General features: G+C 43.1%; 2 protein-coding genes across 2 annotated transcripts; both read right to left on the reverse strand.

Annotated features, from left to right (window-relative positions):
• Positions 1-838: 838 nt before the first annotated feature.
• On the reverse strand, positions 839-17,500 carry LOC125907573 (uncharacterized). Its single transcript, XM_049610706.1, has 4 exons — positions 17,306-17,500; positions 17,023-17,122; positions 14,825-16,907; positions 839-4,047 (listed from the first exon to the last, which is right to left on the reverse strand). The coding sequence occupies exons 1-4, from the start codon at positions 17,307-17,309 to the stop codon at positions 1,036-1,038; spliced, it is 5,199 nt and encodes a 1,732-aa protein (XP_049466663.1). The 5' UTR covers positions 17,310-17,500; the 3' UTR covers positions 839-1,035.
• Positions 7,129-11,225, reverse strand: LOC120959316 (uncharacterized). Its single transcript, XM_040382614.2, has 2 exons — positions 11,011-11,225; positions 7,129-10,896 (listed from the first exon to the last, which is right to left on the reverse strand). The coding sequence occupies exon 2, from the start codon at positions 10,833-10,835 to the stop codon at positions 7,236-7,238; it is 3,600 nt and encodes a 1,199-aa protein (XP_040238548.2). The 5' UTR covers positions 10,836-10,896; positions 11,011-11,225; the 3' UTR covers positions 7,129-7,235.
• Positions 17,501-17,552: the final 52 nt, after the last annotated feature.

Consider the following 17,552-nt stretch of genomic DNA (forward strand, 5'->3'; position numbering starts at 1 on the left):
AACTGAGTCCAGGGCTAAGAATATAAGGGATAGAGCATTTCCTAGAGTTATTTAAATCGGTCCATTTTCTACTTACCTACCAAAGGTTTGTAAAGTGTTTGTAAAAGCTACAACATTCATAGTTACAGGATTTGATTTCATTTGATATTTATCAACGGGCCGCATGTGGCTCTTCTGAAGCGAGGTGATGTGATATGGGTGCAGGATGATGTACGTACATGGTGTAAACGGTGATGCCTACCATTCAATTAATCACTAATTCTCAACTATATTATGGCTGAAAAACGCGATATTTGACATACGCGAAAATTTAAGTTATGCGAATGCCTCCTGGAAGCATCATTCGCGTAACTCGGCGAAAGACTGTACTAATAAGTTCTCATGACAGGCATGAAGACCTAACAATCATACAACTTTATCGATTGTACCACCCGAAACTAGGGATGATAGTTGCAGTAAATCAAGGAACCAAAAGAACCTATATTGACGGCGGAACTCGGGCCAGGCCACACGAAGGAAAGGCCTTCAGAGTCCAAAGCTCCAACCGCAAGAGGGTTTATAGAAAAGGATGGAAAAGGAAAAGGAAATTGTGTATTAAACTTCCCGCTAGTGCTCACGGTCCGTGGGAGCCTATGCTATGCGAAAGTGGCGCAATTGATACAATTTCTTTTCGAATGAGGCAGAATGACCCGGGTGAGACCTAAAGCAAATTTTAGGAAATGCCAAGACGTTCGGAAGTAAATCAAGACGTTTTCTGCTATGGTTCTGAATAAAATCCAAACTTCATTAAACAAAATCGGTTTTAATATACTAACATACTAACATTTAATATACTTATCGTTGAACACAAGTATCGGGCCGTTTCCAAAAGTGTATGTTTATTGTAGGCCAGCGATCTGGTTCTCATACGATAAGTTACAATTTAAATCTCTCTCCAGACTCAACCGTTGTAAACGCAATATTCATTAAATTTCAAATCGTATCAAACCTACTCGTTGCTCGTCGCAACTACTCATCTGATCACTCCCCTCATCATTACGAGGAAGTGTAATCCGGTTTGCTATATTTCCATTTCGCTGCAGTGGCATAAACCTCACTCCACTCATCATGCTCCTCCGTGTATTCATGCAAGTACCAAAAGAACTTCGTTACCTTCATCTCGTGTTCCTCCGTCAGCACATGCTTCACCTTGTCGAACAAAGCCTGCAGCCGTTCTTCTGCTCCACCTACCACGTGGCTAATCTGGCTGTTGACGATCGTGCGAGCCACACTAAAGTTTTGTTTAACTATTGCAACATCCAGCACACTGTACCCTGCGATGTCTCGTGCCGTCAAATAGTCAGGATCCGGTACTGCTTGTAACATGTACTTGAATATTATGTTCCGTGAATCAGTTTCAAAATGTAGCGAATGGGCATTGTTCGCTCTGGATGCGATATAGTGGAACACGTTCCAGCCGTTTTTCGCATTTATCAGCGATACATCGACCCCTTTCTCAACGAGACAATGCAGCATAAAGAAGCATCCATGTTGGGCGATCATGTGCAGCAAATTTCGACCTTCGCTATCCGTCTGGTACAGGTTGGTGGCGTGCTGCAAAAGATATTTAAACGTACCAATGGATTCTTTATGGCTGACACCTTTCGGCAGTAGGCGCATAATCTTCTCTATCAACTCGTTTGTCACGACCGTTTCAGTCATCTGCAGCACGTAACCAGTTTTCTCAATGGAGCCCATATCTATCGTTCGTGCTAAAAGACATTCGACGATACATTCATCCTGAAAGGGTATTCCTTCCTGATAAATTGGCAGATCATTGTGTATGTCCCTAACAGAGCGAACACAGCAACGCATATTCTCAATCCTACGATTAAACTGTTCATCTCCGGGAGCATCCGGAAGCTCCTCGTGTAAAATGGCCGACTCATTAATGCATCGAATCTTGCGTTGCAAACACAGCTGTTTGAAAAGAACTTTAAAAGTTGACATTTTATACGATCCACATACGCTGACCAGAACGCTGGAAAATCCGGCAAAATTATCCACCCACGGGAGGGGAAAGTTATGTTGCTCGATGTAATAGAATACAAAGCGGGTATCCCTGCACAAGAACGCTTTTTGAAATAGCCCATTAATGTCTGTCGCCAACACACGGTACGGATCATCTGACTGTGCTACAAACTCCAGGAACATATCATACGCGCCGAGTTCCGTACAGTACTCTAGCACTGTCAAGGATTTAAGTTTCTCAAGGCGAGCGTTCAGGTTCAGTTGCCTGTCGCGTAAGATATGCTGCACTACGCGTGTATGTATCTGTCGCGTTAAGGCGCGCGTGGCGTCGTGTTTTTCTAGCAGATTCACGAGGGTATGGGAGCGCTTAAGTAGCAGGTCGATGTCGCTCGTCAGCAGCTGTTGCAGTAAAACATCTAAGTTGACATCGGGGCCGAGTGTTAACAGTTGTTCTATATACGTCGTATTATTACAGACAAAGGCGTAGTCCAACACGCTCCACTGCAGCAGCTCATCCTTCAACGAGACGGTCTCGCGCACCAAAATGTTCCTTTTCATAAGCAATTCCACCAGCTCATTTGAATAGTATCTTGCCAGCAGATGAAACGGCGTACGCCCTACACCATCTCTCTTGTAGATTGCAGACGGATCCTGCGATATGATTTCTTCCACCGATGATGTTGAACGCTTTTTAATTACATTATGGACAGGGTAGTCGCTACACTGTCTGTCGACCATTGCTTCAAAAAATGTGTGAATCTCTTGATACGAATCGTCATTCCAAAATGTTACGGAGCGGAAAAAACTCACGCTTCCCAGGACTCGCCTGTAGTGCTGCGACAACCAGTATGCTGCAAAGAACTCCGCAAACGATCGATGAACAAACGAGGGCATGCCGTCTTGAATTCTATCAATGAGACCCCCACTGTCCTCTCCTTGTGTTAGGTTATGCACGTATAGTGCTACTTTCTTGAGCTGCTGCTTGGTAAACAGCTCATTCCAGCACGACTTCGGAAACATGACGTACGCGCCTAGCAGTCCATGCTCTGCCTTTACATCCCGCGCAAGCAGCTGCTCGATCTCCTTGGCCCCAGCTGTAACGGAGGCAGAATCGGTTAGGCCTGCCTTCTCTACATTGTGTATGCGCAGCTTTAGGTCAACGTACGTTTCCACCATGTCTAGCAATGGTAGGCCTTTTTCGATGAAAATTTTACCACAAATTTGCTGCGCATCAAAGTCCACGTAGCGCTGGACTTTGGGCAAGAAAGTGACATACAGTATGTAAAACATTAGCGGCACATTTTGAATCGTGCCTTCTTGGAAATTCACTGTGGCGTACAAAATTCCCACCACAGGTATAAGCTCATCGAAACGGCAATCGCTGTATGCGGCTATCTTCGAGCGAAGAAATAGATGCAGCAAATAGATTTGATCTTCCTCTGTAAACGGTTTCAACTTACAGATGTTACAGTTGCTGAAGGCATTTTTAAACGCTTCTACAAATCCGTACGGACGGCTGGATATGTACAGGTTTCGTAAACCATCTAGCTGAGCGAAACGAGCGAAACACTTCATCACCACATCCTTGTAGTAAGGGGCGATCTCATCGAACCCATCGAGGATCAGTACGAGCTGGTTTTGATTAAACTTCTCTCGAAACAACCGTAGCTCGATCAGTTGCATCGCTGTCAGATCTTTTGTCTTTGTCTCGTCGAGCACTATTCGTCCATTTGACAGGCTGATCAGTTCCGCACATCGATCGGCCTCAGCTCTGTGGACATCCGTCTCTTCGATCGTACGCCTGCAGACGCTCGGAACAAACAGCGCCAGGTGAATGAAACGATACAGAAGCCTCACGATCTGTGTGTCATTCCAATGGTCTACTCCGCATTCTTCCAAACGTTCGAAATCTGTCGAATATTCCAATGCGATCAGTTTGATTACATACAGCGACCGATCGTACGTTGACAAGCGCCAGGCCAGCCAGGTGAAGTAGGTGGTCTTGCCCGCTCCAGCATCGTTTAGGAAAATATACACCTTTGTACCACTACCAACGTCATCCGCCATCCCTGGTGCAGTACATGCGACACTCCCCCTATCCCATGCCCTGCGCACTAGGGACAAAACAGTTGGTTTTATGGCTTCAAATATTCTTGCCAACTGGGAAAATGACACATCCTGGTAGTAATACCATTGTCGCATTTGTTGCATAATTATGTAGCTTCGTCGCACGAATACACGACCTTGTTCCTCTTCCGCAGTTTCATAAGGCACGTGGTACCGTTGTATGTACCAGTGATCAATTTTGGAGAAGTTTCTGCTGTTTGAATTTGTAGGGTCGATGCCATCGTCTTGATTACATAGCTTGGATACCGATAGCAAGTAATGCAAATCATCTGCTTCTTGTACAATTCCTGTCAGTGAGGTAACTGTTCCATACAGTTGAAGATTCTGATTCATCAGTTGCTGTTTGGCCTCCTTCGTGAGATCATTTACCGTGATCCGAAGTTGTTCAGGCCTCTGCTGTATGATGATGATCTTTTTCTGAAGGATAACAGACATACATTGAATCTCGTCCAGCATATCATGATCGAGTTCACCTAAAATCGTTACCACCTTGATGACAAGATGATCTACATCCCGCAGGTAAGACAATACGTCATGCAGCATATTCAACATTTCCTTTTTCTCATGATATAAAGCACTGTCAATGAACAGTGTCTCATACTGATGTAATGATAGCGTCTGCTCTACAATAAGAGAGCTTACATCCATATTCAGAGAGCACTTGAACTCATACATTCCTCCAGCATTCTTGCTAGCAATAAAACTATTCAGCTCAGAGCGCCTTAAACGATCTGGATCTATTTTTATGTGAGGATGTTCCCTAATCCAGCCGGTAAAATATTCGTTGGATCTACTTTTCACAAGCGAAATGCTCGGCTTGAGCTCTATTTCCATAAACTTCTCCCTCACAAACTTCAAGTCGACCGGGACAGTTTTCGTACTCTTCATTGTCTCAAACAGTAATACCTGCAGCTTGTCCAGCACCGTGCCATGTTCGGCATTGCACCACTCCGGCAAAAGCGTCATAGCTTGTGTACGTAGCTTTTCTTCGTTCAAGGAGTTACATACGAGCACAAATTTTTCGTAAAACCTGTGCAATTTCACATTGAACTTTGCGCTCCATTCTGAATCACCTGCGCTAAGAGCACTGGCGAAAGAATTTCTATCAAGCCTGATTTTTAGTTGGCGTGTTACATCCTTCTTTTGCTTACTTTTCTCTATCATCATGTCGTATTCTCTTTTGAACGCAGTCAGAAGCTTTCCGGCTGGGGTGGATGGATCTGCAGGCTCGTCATCTTCCTTGATCGTGTATGAGATTTCAGATGATTCGTCCTTTTCCTTTTCCAATGGCCTCAGACATTCGCTTATCAAGCTAGCGAAAGTGTTGAATAACGCGTCATTGAACTTGATCAGAACGTCTTTCATCATGTGCAGCGCGATAAGCTTTCCCAATTTAGCTAGACACGAGTCTCTGAGCGTATCAGCCAGATTTGGGAACGGTTTATCGCGATCAAACTGATAACACGTGGCTCCTATGTCGTCGCACAGCTGTAACAGAACGGCGTCCTCTTGCTGGTTTGTCGTAAAGAAGCTTTCGATGCTCTTATCAAGGGCAGCATTCGTACAGAGCACGTACCGAGCGTCCTCTGGAAGGTGTTGATCGACTTCGAGAAATGACATAAAATACATCGGAATGGAGTACGTTGCATTCGAATCCCAGGCAGCAAGTAATGCACTTTCCGGTATCATTGATCCTTTTGTTGGTTTCGCTGTTCCAAAATGCGCCGATTTAGCTTTTCTTTGTTTCGAAGACGTAGCTTCACGGCCAGTCATCTGCTTATGTTTCGCCTGTATGAACAAGATCCCCGATGATAGTGAGGACGTTGAGTAGTGGAACATTATGTCGTCGAACTTTCCAGCCGCAGCAACTTCCAATGCAATTGTAAAATCAAACGCTCCGTTTTGTCGATGAAATTTAAATGCCCGAAGAATCATTATTACAGCCAGTTGCAGATGGTAAGAGTCACCATGTAGAGTGGATCGGCCTTTGTCTGTTTTATTTAACACGGCTCGAATAACATCGACATCAGATGAAACTGGTCGAACGTCCGTGTCTTTTGAGACGTTAGAACGATCGTCATCGTGCTTGGGTTTACCGTTCATTTTGGACCTTGATGAGAAACAAGATACATCCGGACTTGTCGACAGTCGGCGCTTTTGCTAGTAGACCAATGTAGCGGTTCTGCAATTGAAGATTAACCAGAATTTAGTCTTTTGCCAGAATTCAGATTTGTCTAGGACAGTAAATTTATATTCCAGGTTATAGGGATTCTCTCTGTTAAAAAGAGAACATCTGCAATGCACTCACGTAGATAATCTTACTGTGCAACCTGACATATTGAGACAATTTCACGCCGTTTCATTGAATATCATCGAATGTCATCGATTCTGGCTTCACGCTTCACAGCACAACGTCATTTGGTGGAATGTGTGGTTTCGGTTACATTCTAATACAATCCTATTGCTCTGTTCCGTATTATCACATTCAATTTTACCTAATTGGTCTACTCACCGAGATAGATTTTGATGCAAACACCTTAAAAACGCAGACAAAACTGTGTCGAATCTATTACTCTACCGTATGTCGTTCCCGTATGCGCTCCATACGTTATCCATACCTTACATATCCGGATATCTTATCTTACTACATTATCAGGCAGCAATGTTTCTGTGTAACCTTTTCTTCGAACAAATTTGATTCTCACAATTTTGTTTAGCTAATTCGCTGGAAAGATAAGGGCAAATTAGTTGCATTGTCATTGGCTTGGTCCCAATTATTTTCTTCAGGCTTATGAATTTCTAGATTTCTCGTTGATCGGACAAGCGATTCAACTGTTGAGAGGTTCATTTTTGTCTTGCACATGTACCATACGAGTCTTACGTTTTTGTTAATTGTTTTATGAAAATATTGTCCAATCAATTCCAAATATTCCACATCTAGCTACTATCTGCCTAAATGCCTTAAGAGTGATTCAATCTCACAAAAAAAACTCACATAGGCCTGAAACCGATTACACGATCGCTTTTTGCAATACAAATAACTCACACTTGCTGGCTTGGCCGGCATGATCGCCCTAGGTCGGTCGTTTGATCTCACGTTATCTTTCCAAAAGCTGGTTGTAAAAGAATTGCACTTGCTCAAAAGATTCTGTAAAAAATGACGGCGATTGAAGAACACTTTCCTCACCCACACATGGCTCGTTTTCGAACAACCAACAAGCTGCAAAATATTCAGCAAATAGTCGATATCTAAACAGAGGCACGCCATCTCGCACGCCTTCCACAATGCCCAGCAACTCTTGGCCTTCGGCTACCTTTTCAATGAATTCCACAGCTTCAGCTTGTTCTTCAATAGACAGCAGTTGGTCTCTGCCGTTGCAATCTAGCATAGCGTACATGGCCAATAGCATGAGCTGCTCTTTGAGCAGTTTGAGCATCCTTGCCTTATTGCTTCGCGCCGCAACCGTTCTAGCAGCGGCATTAGTTGTCCCCGTTTTGCTTGTGATGTAGTTGGTCAACTGTTTGTCGATAAAGCCTTCCACCAGATGCAGTGCGTCTAGTTTTGTTTGCGCAAAAATACGTTTCGAGATCGATTTGGAATCGAAATTTACAAACTTCATTGTTAAAGGTAGTAGCATAACCAGCCCGGTGTGTAGCCAAAGGGGTACAGTTGCCAGATCGGCCAGAGCATCGTCAACAATCACATAAAGTACAGTGAGTAAGTGCACCCAATCATCCCAATCGCAACGAATGTAATCACTGTAATTAGAGAGGAGAAATTTGTGAAGAGATAATATCTTGTCATGCTTGGAATATTTCGTCAACTGGAACAAACTGAAGTCGCTAAATGTTTGCTGAAATGCTTCTTCAAATCCATACCGACGGCTGGATATGTACAGGTTTCGTAAACCATCTAGCTGAGCGAAACGAGCGAAACACTTCATCACCACATCCTTGTAGTAAGGGGCGATCTCATCGAACCCATCGAGGATCAGTACGAGCTGGTTTTGATTAAACTTCTCTCGAAACAACCGTAGCTCGATCAGTTGCATCACTGTCAGATCTTTTGTCTTTGTCTCGTCGAGCACTATTCGTCCATTTGACAGGCTGATCAGTTCCGCACATCGATCGGCCTCAGCTCTGTGGACATCCGTCTCTTCGATCGTACGCCTGCAGACGCTCGGAACAAACAGCGCCAGGTGAATGAAACGATACAGAAGCCTCACGATCTGTGTGTCATTCCAATGGTCTACTCCGCATTCTTCCAAACGTTCGAAATCTGTCGAATATTCCAATGCGATCAGTTTGATTACATACAGCGACCGATCGTACGTTGACAAGCGCCAGGCCAGCCAGGTGAAGTAGGTGGTCTTGCCCGCTCCAGCATCGTTTAGGAAAATGTACACTTTCCCATCATTTTCGCCATCCCGGCAACCAGGAGGATCTTGTGTTTCTTCGCTCAACGCTAGAGTCTTCTTTACATCTGACATAGTGTCCTTATCATTATGAAGAACATATTTAGCCAGGTCTGCAAAAGGAACTTCTGCTTGCTGCTCAAACGGATTTGCACTATACGTTACGTTGTCATTTCGTATGATGTTCTCCTTCTCTGGCGGGGTTCCCAATGATACGAATTGGCGGTGAATGTACCAGGGTTTAATTTGCTCATAATTGTGTTCGATTGAATCGTATCTAGCCATCTTTTCAGGCTGGCGGAAAAGCTCTAACACGTTCAACAAAAAGCTCAAATCATCTTCTTCGTTTATAATACTGGCTAGAGGGATAACTGTTTCAAAGATGACGTGATACGCATATTGTCGGTACAACTGTTTCTTTGCTTCGCCTGTAAGATCATGTATAGTAAACCTTTCTACTTTCAGATCGTTGTAGTCGGACAGTTTCTTATTGTTCTTAGAGAGATTTTCATGTACTATGTTTGAAATTTTCGAACTGTATGATACAACTGTTCCTAAGTTTATTTGATTCTCATGTTCAAAGTTTTCAGCGATTCCCGTCTCCATTACAATCACTACTTTCTGATGGTAACGTTCAGATAGATTCTTGATTTCGCATAGATTTTCTTGCTCAAATCTCCCTCGAATTGTTATCAGCTTGATAGTTGGATGTTCTACATCCCGCAGGTAAGACAATACGTCATGCAGCATATTCAACATTTCCTTTTTCTCATGATATAAAGCACTGTCAATGAACAGTGTCTCATACTGATGTAATGATAGCGTCTGCTCTACAATAAGAGAGCTTACATCCATATTCAGAGAGCACTTGAACTCATACATTCCTCCAGCATTCTTGCTAGCAATAAAACTATTCAGCTCAGAGCGCCTTAAACGATCTGGATCTATTTTTATGTGAGGATGTTCCCTAATCCAGCCGGTAAAATATTCGTTGGATCTACTTTTCACAAGCGAAATGCTCGGCTTGAGCTCTATTTCCATAAACTTCTCCCTCACAAACTTCAAGTCGACCGGGACGGGTTTCGTACTCTTCATTGCCTCAAACAGTAATACCTGCAGCTTGTCCAGCACCGTGCCATGTTCGGCATTGCACCACTCCGGCAAAAGCGTCATAGCTTGTGTACGTAGCTTTTCTTCGTTCAAGGAGTTACATACGAGCACAAATTTTTCGTAAAACCTGTGCAATTTCACATTGAACTTTGCGCTCCATTCTGAATCACCTGCGCTAAGAGCATTGGCGAAAGAGTTTCTATCAACCCTGATTTTTAATTGGCGTGTTACATCCTTCTTTTGCTTACTTTTTTCTATCATCATGTCGTATTCTCTTTTGAACGCAGTCAGAAGCTTTCCGGCTGGGGTGGATGGATCTGCAGGCTCGTCATCTTCCTTGATCGTGTATGAGATTTCAGATGATTCGACCTTTTCCTTTTCCAATGGCCTCAGACATTCGCTTATCAAGCCAGCGAAAGTGTTGAATAACGCGTCATTGAACTTGATCAGAACGTCTTTCATCATGTGCAGCGCGATAAGCTTTCCCAATTTAGCTAGACACGAGTCTCTCAGCGTATCAGCCAGATTTGGGAACGGTTTATCGCGATCAAACTGATAACACGTGGCTCCTATGTCGTCGCACAGCTGTAACAGAACGGCGTCCTCTTGCTGGTTTGTCGTAAAGAAGCTTTCGATGCTCTTATCAAGGGCAGCATTCGTACAGAGCACGTACCGAGCGTCCTCTGGAAGGTGTTGATCGACTTCGAGAAATGACATAAAATACATCGGAATCGAAAATGATGCGTTGGAGTCCCACGTTTCAAATAAAACATCCTCTGTTAGTGCCATATTCTTGCTTTGCGTTGCTTCCCGATGCTTCATTGTGGTTTTTTGAGACGGACTGTCCTCACTATCTGCAATTTGTCTATGTTTCGCCTGTATGAATAAGGTCCCGGAGGCCTGTCGGACCGACGACCGATAATGGTACATAATGTCGTCAAACTTTCCGGCGGCAGGAACCTCCATTGCCATCGTAAAGCCGAACCCGCTGTCCTGCCGGTGCATTTTAAAGGCCCTGAGGATGATAACCATTCCGAGTCGAAGATGGTACGAGCTGCCATGAAGGGTGGATCGTCCTTTGTCTGTGTTCAGGACAAACTGAACAGCAGCGAACGATGGAGTGGAACCCCCCGGTGGAAGACCACCGTCATTGTTAGTGTAAACTCGTTCCATACTTCTGACATTACTCAAGTAGAGCGTGTATAATATCACTCATCTGTTTCAGCCTTGATTCCTAAGAGAACGTTAAAACGGTGTTAGCGTTGGTACAACTTCTTTTCCAGCGCCCCAGTTCATGTGAAAGCTATTGTAAAATGAATGCTCTTCGGGATTGTTCAGAAAAACTTACCGAAACCAGAGTCCTGCAAACGATCGCCGTACCACAGCACATCATACACGTCTTGCACTTCAGGCAAACTGAGTTAAAAGCCGTTTTTAACTCCTCACACACCGCACGATTGAGGAACACTGATTGTAAGCGCACTTGTCACATATTTTATGCCGCGTGTTCCATTCACTTTATCTTGGAAGTAACTTATCTGCTCTGATACGAACGAGCTTCCAGCCTGCTACGTTTGACATAAAACGTAATTGAACGTGTAGAAAGTGCGTTGAAATGCCACTAGAGGGCGTAATAGTGGATACTAGAACTATGTCTTCGCCATCTAGTGGTCATCGCTACACTATCCGTACTGGGAAATATGGTACGACCTTTGTATAAATTTTAACATCCGGCGAACTTACTGTTTTATTTAACTGCGTTCCTTCGTTCATTCAATTCTTCAAATATATTCGAATTCTCTTCCTATAGCCGGCTGCCATATCATTTAGGGTGTGATGATTGAATTGTGTAAAAAGGTACAAACAAAAACAAAAACAAAAAATCGTAGTTACAGGATGGAGTACTTATTCTAAGTGATTTTATCGGAATAGTGCTGTACTTGAGTGTGTACATACCTGGCGTAATGGTGATCCCTTCACCTTTTGCTTACCTTTTCCTTTTTTTAAAGAATTGAACTAAATAAATAGTACACTTATATAACATACAAAGTGTTTATTTTAAAATAATCATTTAATTCATCGTAAAAATAATATAACTATAACTAACAACTTAGTAGCGATGCCACAATGACTTGTAGTCTAAGTAGTAATTTCTAATAGCAATCCTATACCTCACCTTATAAGATTATACAACTTCAAACAACCGGTACCCTGCGAAGAAGGCTGTCATAGATGTTATGCCAATTTCCATCCTCCGATAGTCCATTCCAGCTACTATTATACCATACAAATAACAAAAACTTAAGTACAATTTCCGTTTCATGTTGTCGCAGCATTCGTTTAATCAAACTCAAAAGCGCACTCCGTTTTCGTGACTTCGAAAGGGCCTGGCAATGTGTTTGAAATAGCAACTGTGCAACAATCCACTGCGATCTATTGATCGCAAAGTTAAACAAATCCTCGCCTGCAGTTTTCCAGTCGCTATTGGCATGATACGGTAGAAGGCGTACCAATGTCTTAGGCACACGTAAGCCGACTTCATCCAAACAGGACACGAGATAGTGAAAACCATTCCACCCGTTCTGAGGATTAGCCTCGTTCGGATCGAACCCTTTCTCCATCAGACAGGGCAACATGTAGCAGCAACCGTTTTGAGCGATCATGTGAAACAAATTGCGACCCTCTACATCAACACTACGAAGATCGATTGTTTTGTGGAGCAAATACCTGAACGCCGGTATGGATTTTTTGTGACACAAAGGTTGTGACTTGGGAAATAATCGCATAATCGTCACAATCAGCCTGTTTGTTACGATCGTTTTCGTCTTTTGCAATATGTAACTAACAATCGATACGTTTCCTACATGTACTGCTGTAGTTACCAAAACTTCTATTAAGTAGTCTGCCACGTTTTCGTCCAAAAATGAATATTCCGGTACTGTGAGCTTAACGTTTCCGGAGTGATATACACAGCATTCATTTTTTAAACCAATTTCTACTTCGAATGGTTCAAAGATCTTTTTGTCAATATCATCGATGAGGTCGTTTTCAGCCGTACAGATTATTTCTCGTTGCAGACACAGCTGCCGGAAAAGAATTTTAAACAGCTCTCCGTCACCGTTTTGTATTGCCTTTTTGACACCGTCGATTAAGCCACGCATATCGTTTATCGATGGCAAGGGAAGCTTGCACTGTTCAATAAGATATTTAATAAACGTGTGAGCCGTTTGCTCGAAAGCTATCTGGAATAAACGATCGCCCAGACCAGCGGCCATGTTCTGCATCAGAGGTGCACCAACCTGTGTGACAAGCTGATGGAAAAAACGATCGAAGTTAAACTTGGCGCAAAATTCTAAAACCGACAACGAGTTTAATTTCGTACGCGCAGTGTAAATATCTAGCATTCGTTCGTTTAGCAGACGTTCTACGACACGACTGAGTATTTCATCGGCGATTTCGACTTTTGAACAACCCTGCAAAGACCAGGCGTAAGTGATGCCCTGCATAATCAAAGTATCTGTATCATCATTGGAAAACAGCTGATCCAATAAAATCTCCACATTCAGCTGCACGCTACACTTAAGAAGATTGCCTATTGCAATATTATTGTTGCAGACAAATGCATAATCCAAGGCATTCCAACAGAACAGTTCATCTCTCTGATTGATTATTTCACATGGAATTATCTTTAGAAAGCGATCATTATAGATTATCCCATTGCTGGAATCTACGTGTAACGCCAATCGGCCAACACTATCCTTCACAGTCAGGGAGGAAAGCTTTCTCTTCACAATGTTTTGACTCAAATCATAGGACCCATCCACCACAGCTCGGTGTAGATCACATCCTTCGCTTTTCTGCAGTATCATTCGATTGAAAAACTCTCGCACTTGCTTCATCGGCTGTGCCCAGATGGTTTGAGACTTGAATACGCTTTCCTGCTTGAACCGGGCCATGTTTTGATACAGCCAGCACGCTACAAAATATTCTGCAAACATGCGATGCACAAACTGAGGTATACCGTCTCTTACTCCTGAAATGATGCCCGTTTTCTCTTCGCCCTGCATCGCTTCCTCTAGCAACTCGATGGCTTGGGCTTGTTCGCGACCGGACAGCAGCTTTGCCCTATCTTCACTATTGAACAGAGCGTACATGGCTAGCAATGCGTGACGTTGTTTAATGCGTTTGTTCTCTTGCTCTTCCTTTTTCTTAGCAACAGCTGTCTTGGCAGATGAGTTGGTCATTCCGGACTTGTCGGTGTTAAAAATTTCCAACTTCCTAGCAACGAATTGCTCCATCAGCTGTAACTTGTCCAATTTGGCAATCCCCAAAAGACGGTTTGATGCTCTGCAGGACTTGAAATTTACGTGTTCCCGTATCGTAGGCCGTAAAGTAAGAAGTACCATGTCTAACAAGAGTGGAACGGAAACAGAATCTTTCAAACCATCTGTTATAATAACATACAGTATAGTGAGGAAATTCACTCGTTGATCCTTTTCACAGTCCCTGTAATCTTCTATGTTCAGTAAAAGATACTTGTGCAGGAAATGTATAAAATTTTGCCGAGATAACATCTTCAGACGATTCATTTTACAATTCTGAAAGGCATTCTTAAGATCGTTTTCGAAATCATACGGCCGGCTCGAAAGATACACGCTACGGATTCTCTCGAAACGCGCAAACCAAGCAAAACACTTCATCACCACATCCTTGTAGTAAGGGGCGATCTCATCAAACCCATCGAGGATCAGTACGAGCTGGTTTTGATTAAACTTCTCTCGAAACAACCGTAGCTCGATCAGTTGCATCACTGTCAGAACTTTTGTCTTTGTCTCGTCGAGCACTATTCGTCCATTTGACAGGCTGATCAGTTCCGCACATCGATCGGCCTCAGCTCTGTGGACATCCGTCTCTTCGATCGTACGCCTGCAGACGCTCGGAACAAACAGCGCCAGGTGAATGAAACGATACAGAAGCCTCACGATCTGTGTGTCGTTCCAATGGTCTACTCCGCATTCTTCCAAACGTTCGAAATCTGTCGAATATTCCAATGCCATCAGCTTGATTACATACAGCGACCGATCGTACGTTGACAAGCGCCAGGCCAGCCAGGTAAAGTAGGTGGTCTTGCCCTCCCCAGCTTCGTTTAGGAAAATGTACACTTTCCCATCATTTTCGTCATCCCGGCAACCAGGAGGATCTTGTGTTTCTTCGCTCAACGCTAGAGTCTTCTTTACATCTGACATAGTGTCCTTATCATAATCATGAAGATAATGAACCATTTCTGCAAAATGAACTTCTGCTTGCTGCCCAAACGAATTTGCACTATAGGTTACGTTGCCATTTCGTGTGATGTTCTCTTCCTCTGGCGGAGAATCCAATGGTACGAATTGGCGGTGAATGTACCAGGGTTTAATCTGTTCATAATTGTGTTCGATCGAATCGTACCTAGCCATCTTCTCAGGCTGATTCAATATCTCTAACACGTTCAACAAAAAGCTCAAATCATCTTTTTCGTGTATAATGCTGGTCAGCGGTGTGACTGTACCAAAGATGATTTGATTTTCATGATCATGGAACAGCTGTTCCTTTGCTTCGCCTATGAGCTCATCCATCGAAAAATGTTCAACGCTATCTAGAATCTGTTCTACAATCACTACTTTTTGATGATAGCGTTCACACAGTTTCTTGATTTCGCATAGATTTTCTGCCTCCAGTTTTCCCCAAAACGTTATCAACTTGATGGTGGGATGATTGACATCCTTCAGATAAGACATCAGATCGTCCAGAATATTCAACAGTTCCTTTTTATCCTGGTGCATGGCACTATCAATGAACAGTGTTTCATACCGATGTAATAATAATGTCTGCCCTACAATCAGCGAGCTCACATCCAAATTGAGCGAGCATTTAAACTCATAAATACCACCAGAATTCTCGCTAGCAATGAAACTGTTCAGCTTCGAGCGTTTTAATCGTTCCGGGTCTATTTGAATGAAAGGATATTTCTGCTGCATCGAGTCTAAATACTCTTTTGATCTACATTTTAAAAGCGTAAAATTTACGTTGGGATCAACTTCTCGGAACTTTTCTTGCAGAAATGTCAAACTAATCGGATCCGGTGTCGCACTCTTCATTGCATTGAACAGCAACGTATGCAGCTTATCTAAAACCAGCTCCGCACTGCACCACTTTGGTAGCAGGTCTTTTGCTTTGCTCATCAGTTCCTCTTCGTGTGGCGTTTGGCAAACGAGCATGAACGATTGGTAAAACTTTGAAATTAACTGTTCTAAACTTTCTTCCTTAGAAAGCGCTGCAGTCAATGAGCTTTGATCGAACCTTATTATAGCTGTTTTCAAAATTTCTCTTATTTTTAATTTGCCATCCTTCATTAACCTTTGGCACTCCTTCGCAAACTCTGTACGAAATATTCCTATGTGTGTGTTTGGTGCCGCATTGAAGTAGACTTCGTTAAACTTGAATCCAGTTGCGTTTGCATCACAACGATCCACACATTTGTTAATGAACCCAGCGAAGGTATAGTACAGTGAATCTTTGCATATAATCTCTTTTCTATGAAACACATCGTTTGCCATCAACTTTCCAAGCTTGGCTAGAGCGCTGTTGATCAGTTGATCCTCTAATGTTTTGTTTTCATGCTCTGGATTAATCTGGTAGCAGGTTGCCCCAACATCATAGCAGAACTGCAGCATATCTTCATCCGACTGTTGTTCCCTCTTAATAAACTGTCCTTTTAAGCTTTTATGCAGCACGTAATTGGTGCATAATACATACGATCGCGTTGTTGTACCCAGGTTCTGATCCACCTCCAGAAACGAGATGAAGTATTTCGCAATCGAGAACGATGGCTTGGGCTTACTGTCCCATCGAGCGTGCAGCAAATCTTCCGTAAGCACCCCTTGTTTACCGTCATCGTCATTGCTTTGCTTATGCTTTGCCTGTATGCTGACAGTGCCAGAGGAAAGCCGGTCCGATGAGTAATGGTACATGATGTCATCGAAATCTTTCCCGGCAGGATCCTCCATGACGATCACGAACTTAAATGTCCTGTCCAGTTGATGCATCCGGAACGCACGCAATGTCACCACCAACCCCATTCCCAGCTGGTAGGAATCGCCGTGACGGGAAGATTTTCCTTTACCGCTACTTACTTGCGCTAACAAGTCTGCCTCTTTTAACAGCTCCCTTCGCGGTGCATTGGGAAGAGCTTCTTCATTCATTTTGCTTTAAAATGAAAAATAAAAATATGGCTTCAACTTTTTTGGAAATGAGTTTGGAATGCAATATCCCAGCACACATAAGATTTAGGCAGTGAAACACAAATAGAGAGATGACTCACCTCAATGTGGTTTCCTCTGCAAACGTTTTCAATTCTGCTTTAGCTAAGAAGTTTCTTTCCTCAGATGATTCCGTTGTTTGTAGCTTTGCTCCCTTAACTTCTGCAGAAGATTAGCGTTTATATTTAATAACTAATATTTTACACTTTCACCACGGCATTCTACCGGTCGAATGCGTTGTTTACTAATAAGTGATGACAGTTTGATGATGACGATGATCAGCTGATCGATGCACTATGGTATATTTAGGTGGACATAAGCTTTGTAAATTACATTATATATTACCCATATTCCAGACAACCGGCTCCGAGGGTTGAGTGGAAAGCCGTTTTAACTACTCTTGCACCACACGAATGAGGAATACTGATTGTAAGCGCACTTGTCCCCTATTTTAAGCCGCGGATTTCGTTCACTTTATCTTGGAAATATTATCTGCTCTGATACGGGTGAGCTTCCAGCCTGCTACGCTTGACTACGTATTTTGACGCGATGGCAGTGCGTTGAAATGAAACGCTAGAGGACGTAACGTCCG

Source organism: Anopheles coluzzii, chromosome 3, assembly GCF_943734685.1.
Source record: "Anopheles coluzzii chromosome 3, AcolN3, whole genome shotgun sequence".
NCBI classification, from domain to species: domain Eukaryota; kingdom Metazoa; phylum Arthropoda; class Insecta; order Diptera; family Culicidae; genus Anopheles; species Anopheles coluzzii.

Bases quoted from the DNA above. Each gene is read 5' to 3' on its own strand.
- LOC120959316 (XM_040382614.2), bottom strand. From the start codon at position 10,835: ATGGAACGAGTTTACACTAACAATGACGGTGGTCTTCCACCGGGGGGT.
- LOC125907573 (XM_049610706.1), bottom strand. The intron at 16,908-17,022 runs GTGAGTCATCTC...TTCATTTTAAAG, and splicing joins GCAGAGGAAACCACATTGAG to CAAAATGAATGAAGAAGCTC. The intron at 4,048-14,824 runs GTGTACATTTTC...AGTGGTACAAAG, and splicing joins ATGACGAAAATGATGGGAAA to GTGTATATTTTCCTAAACGA.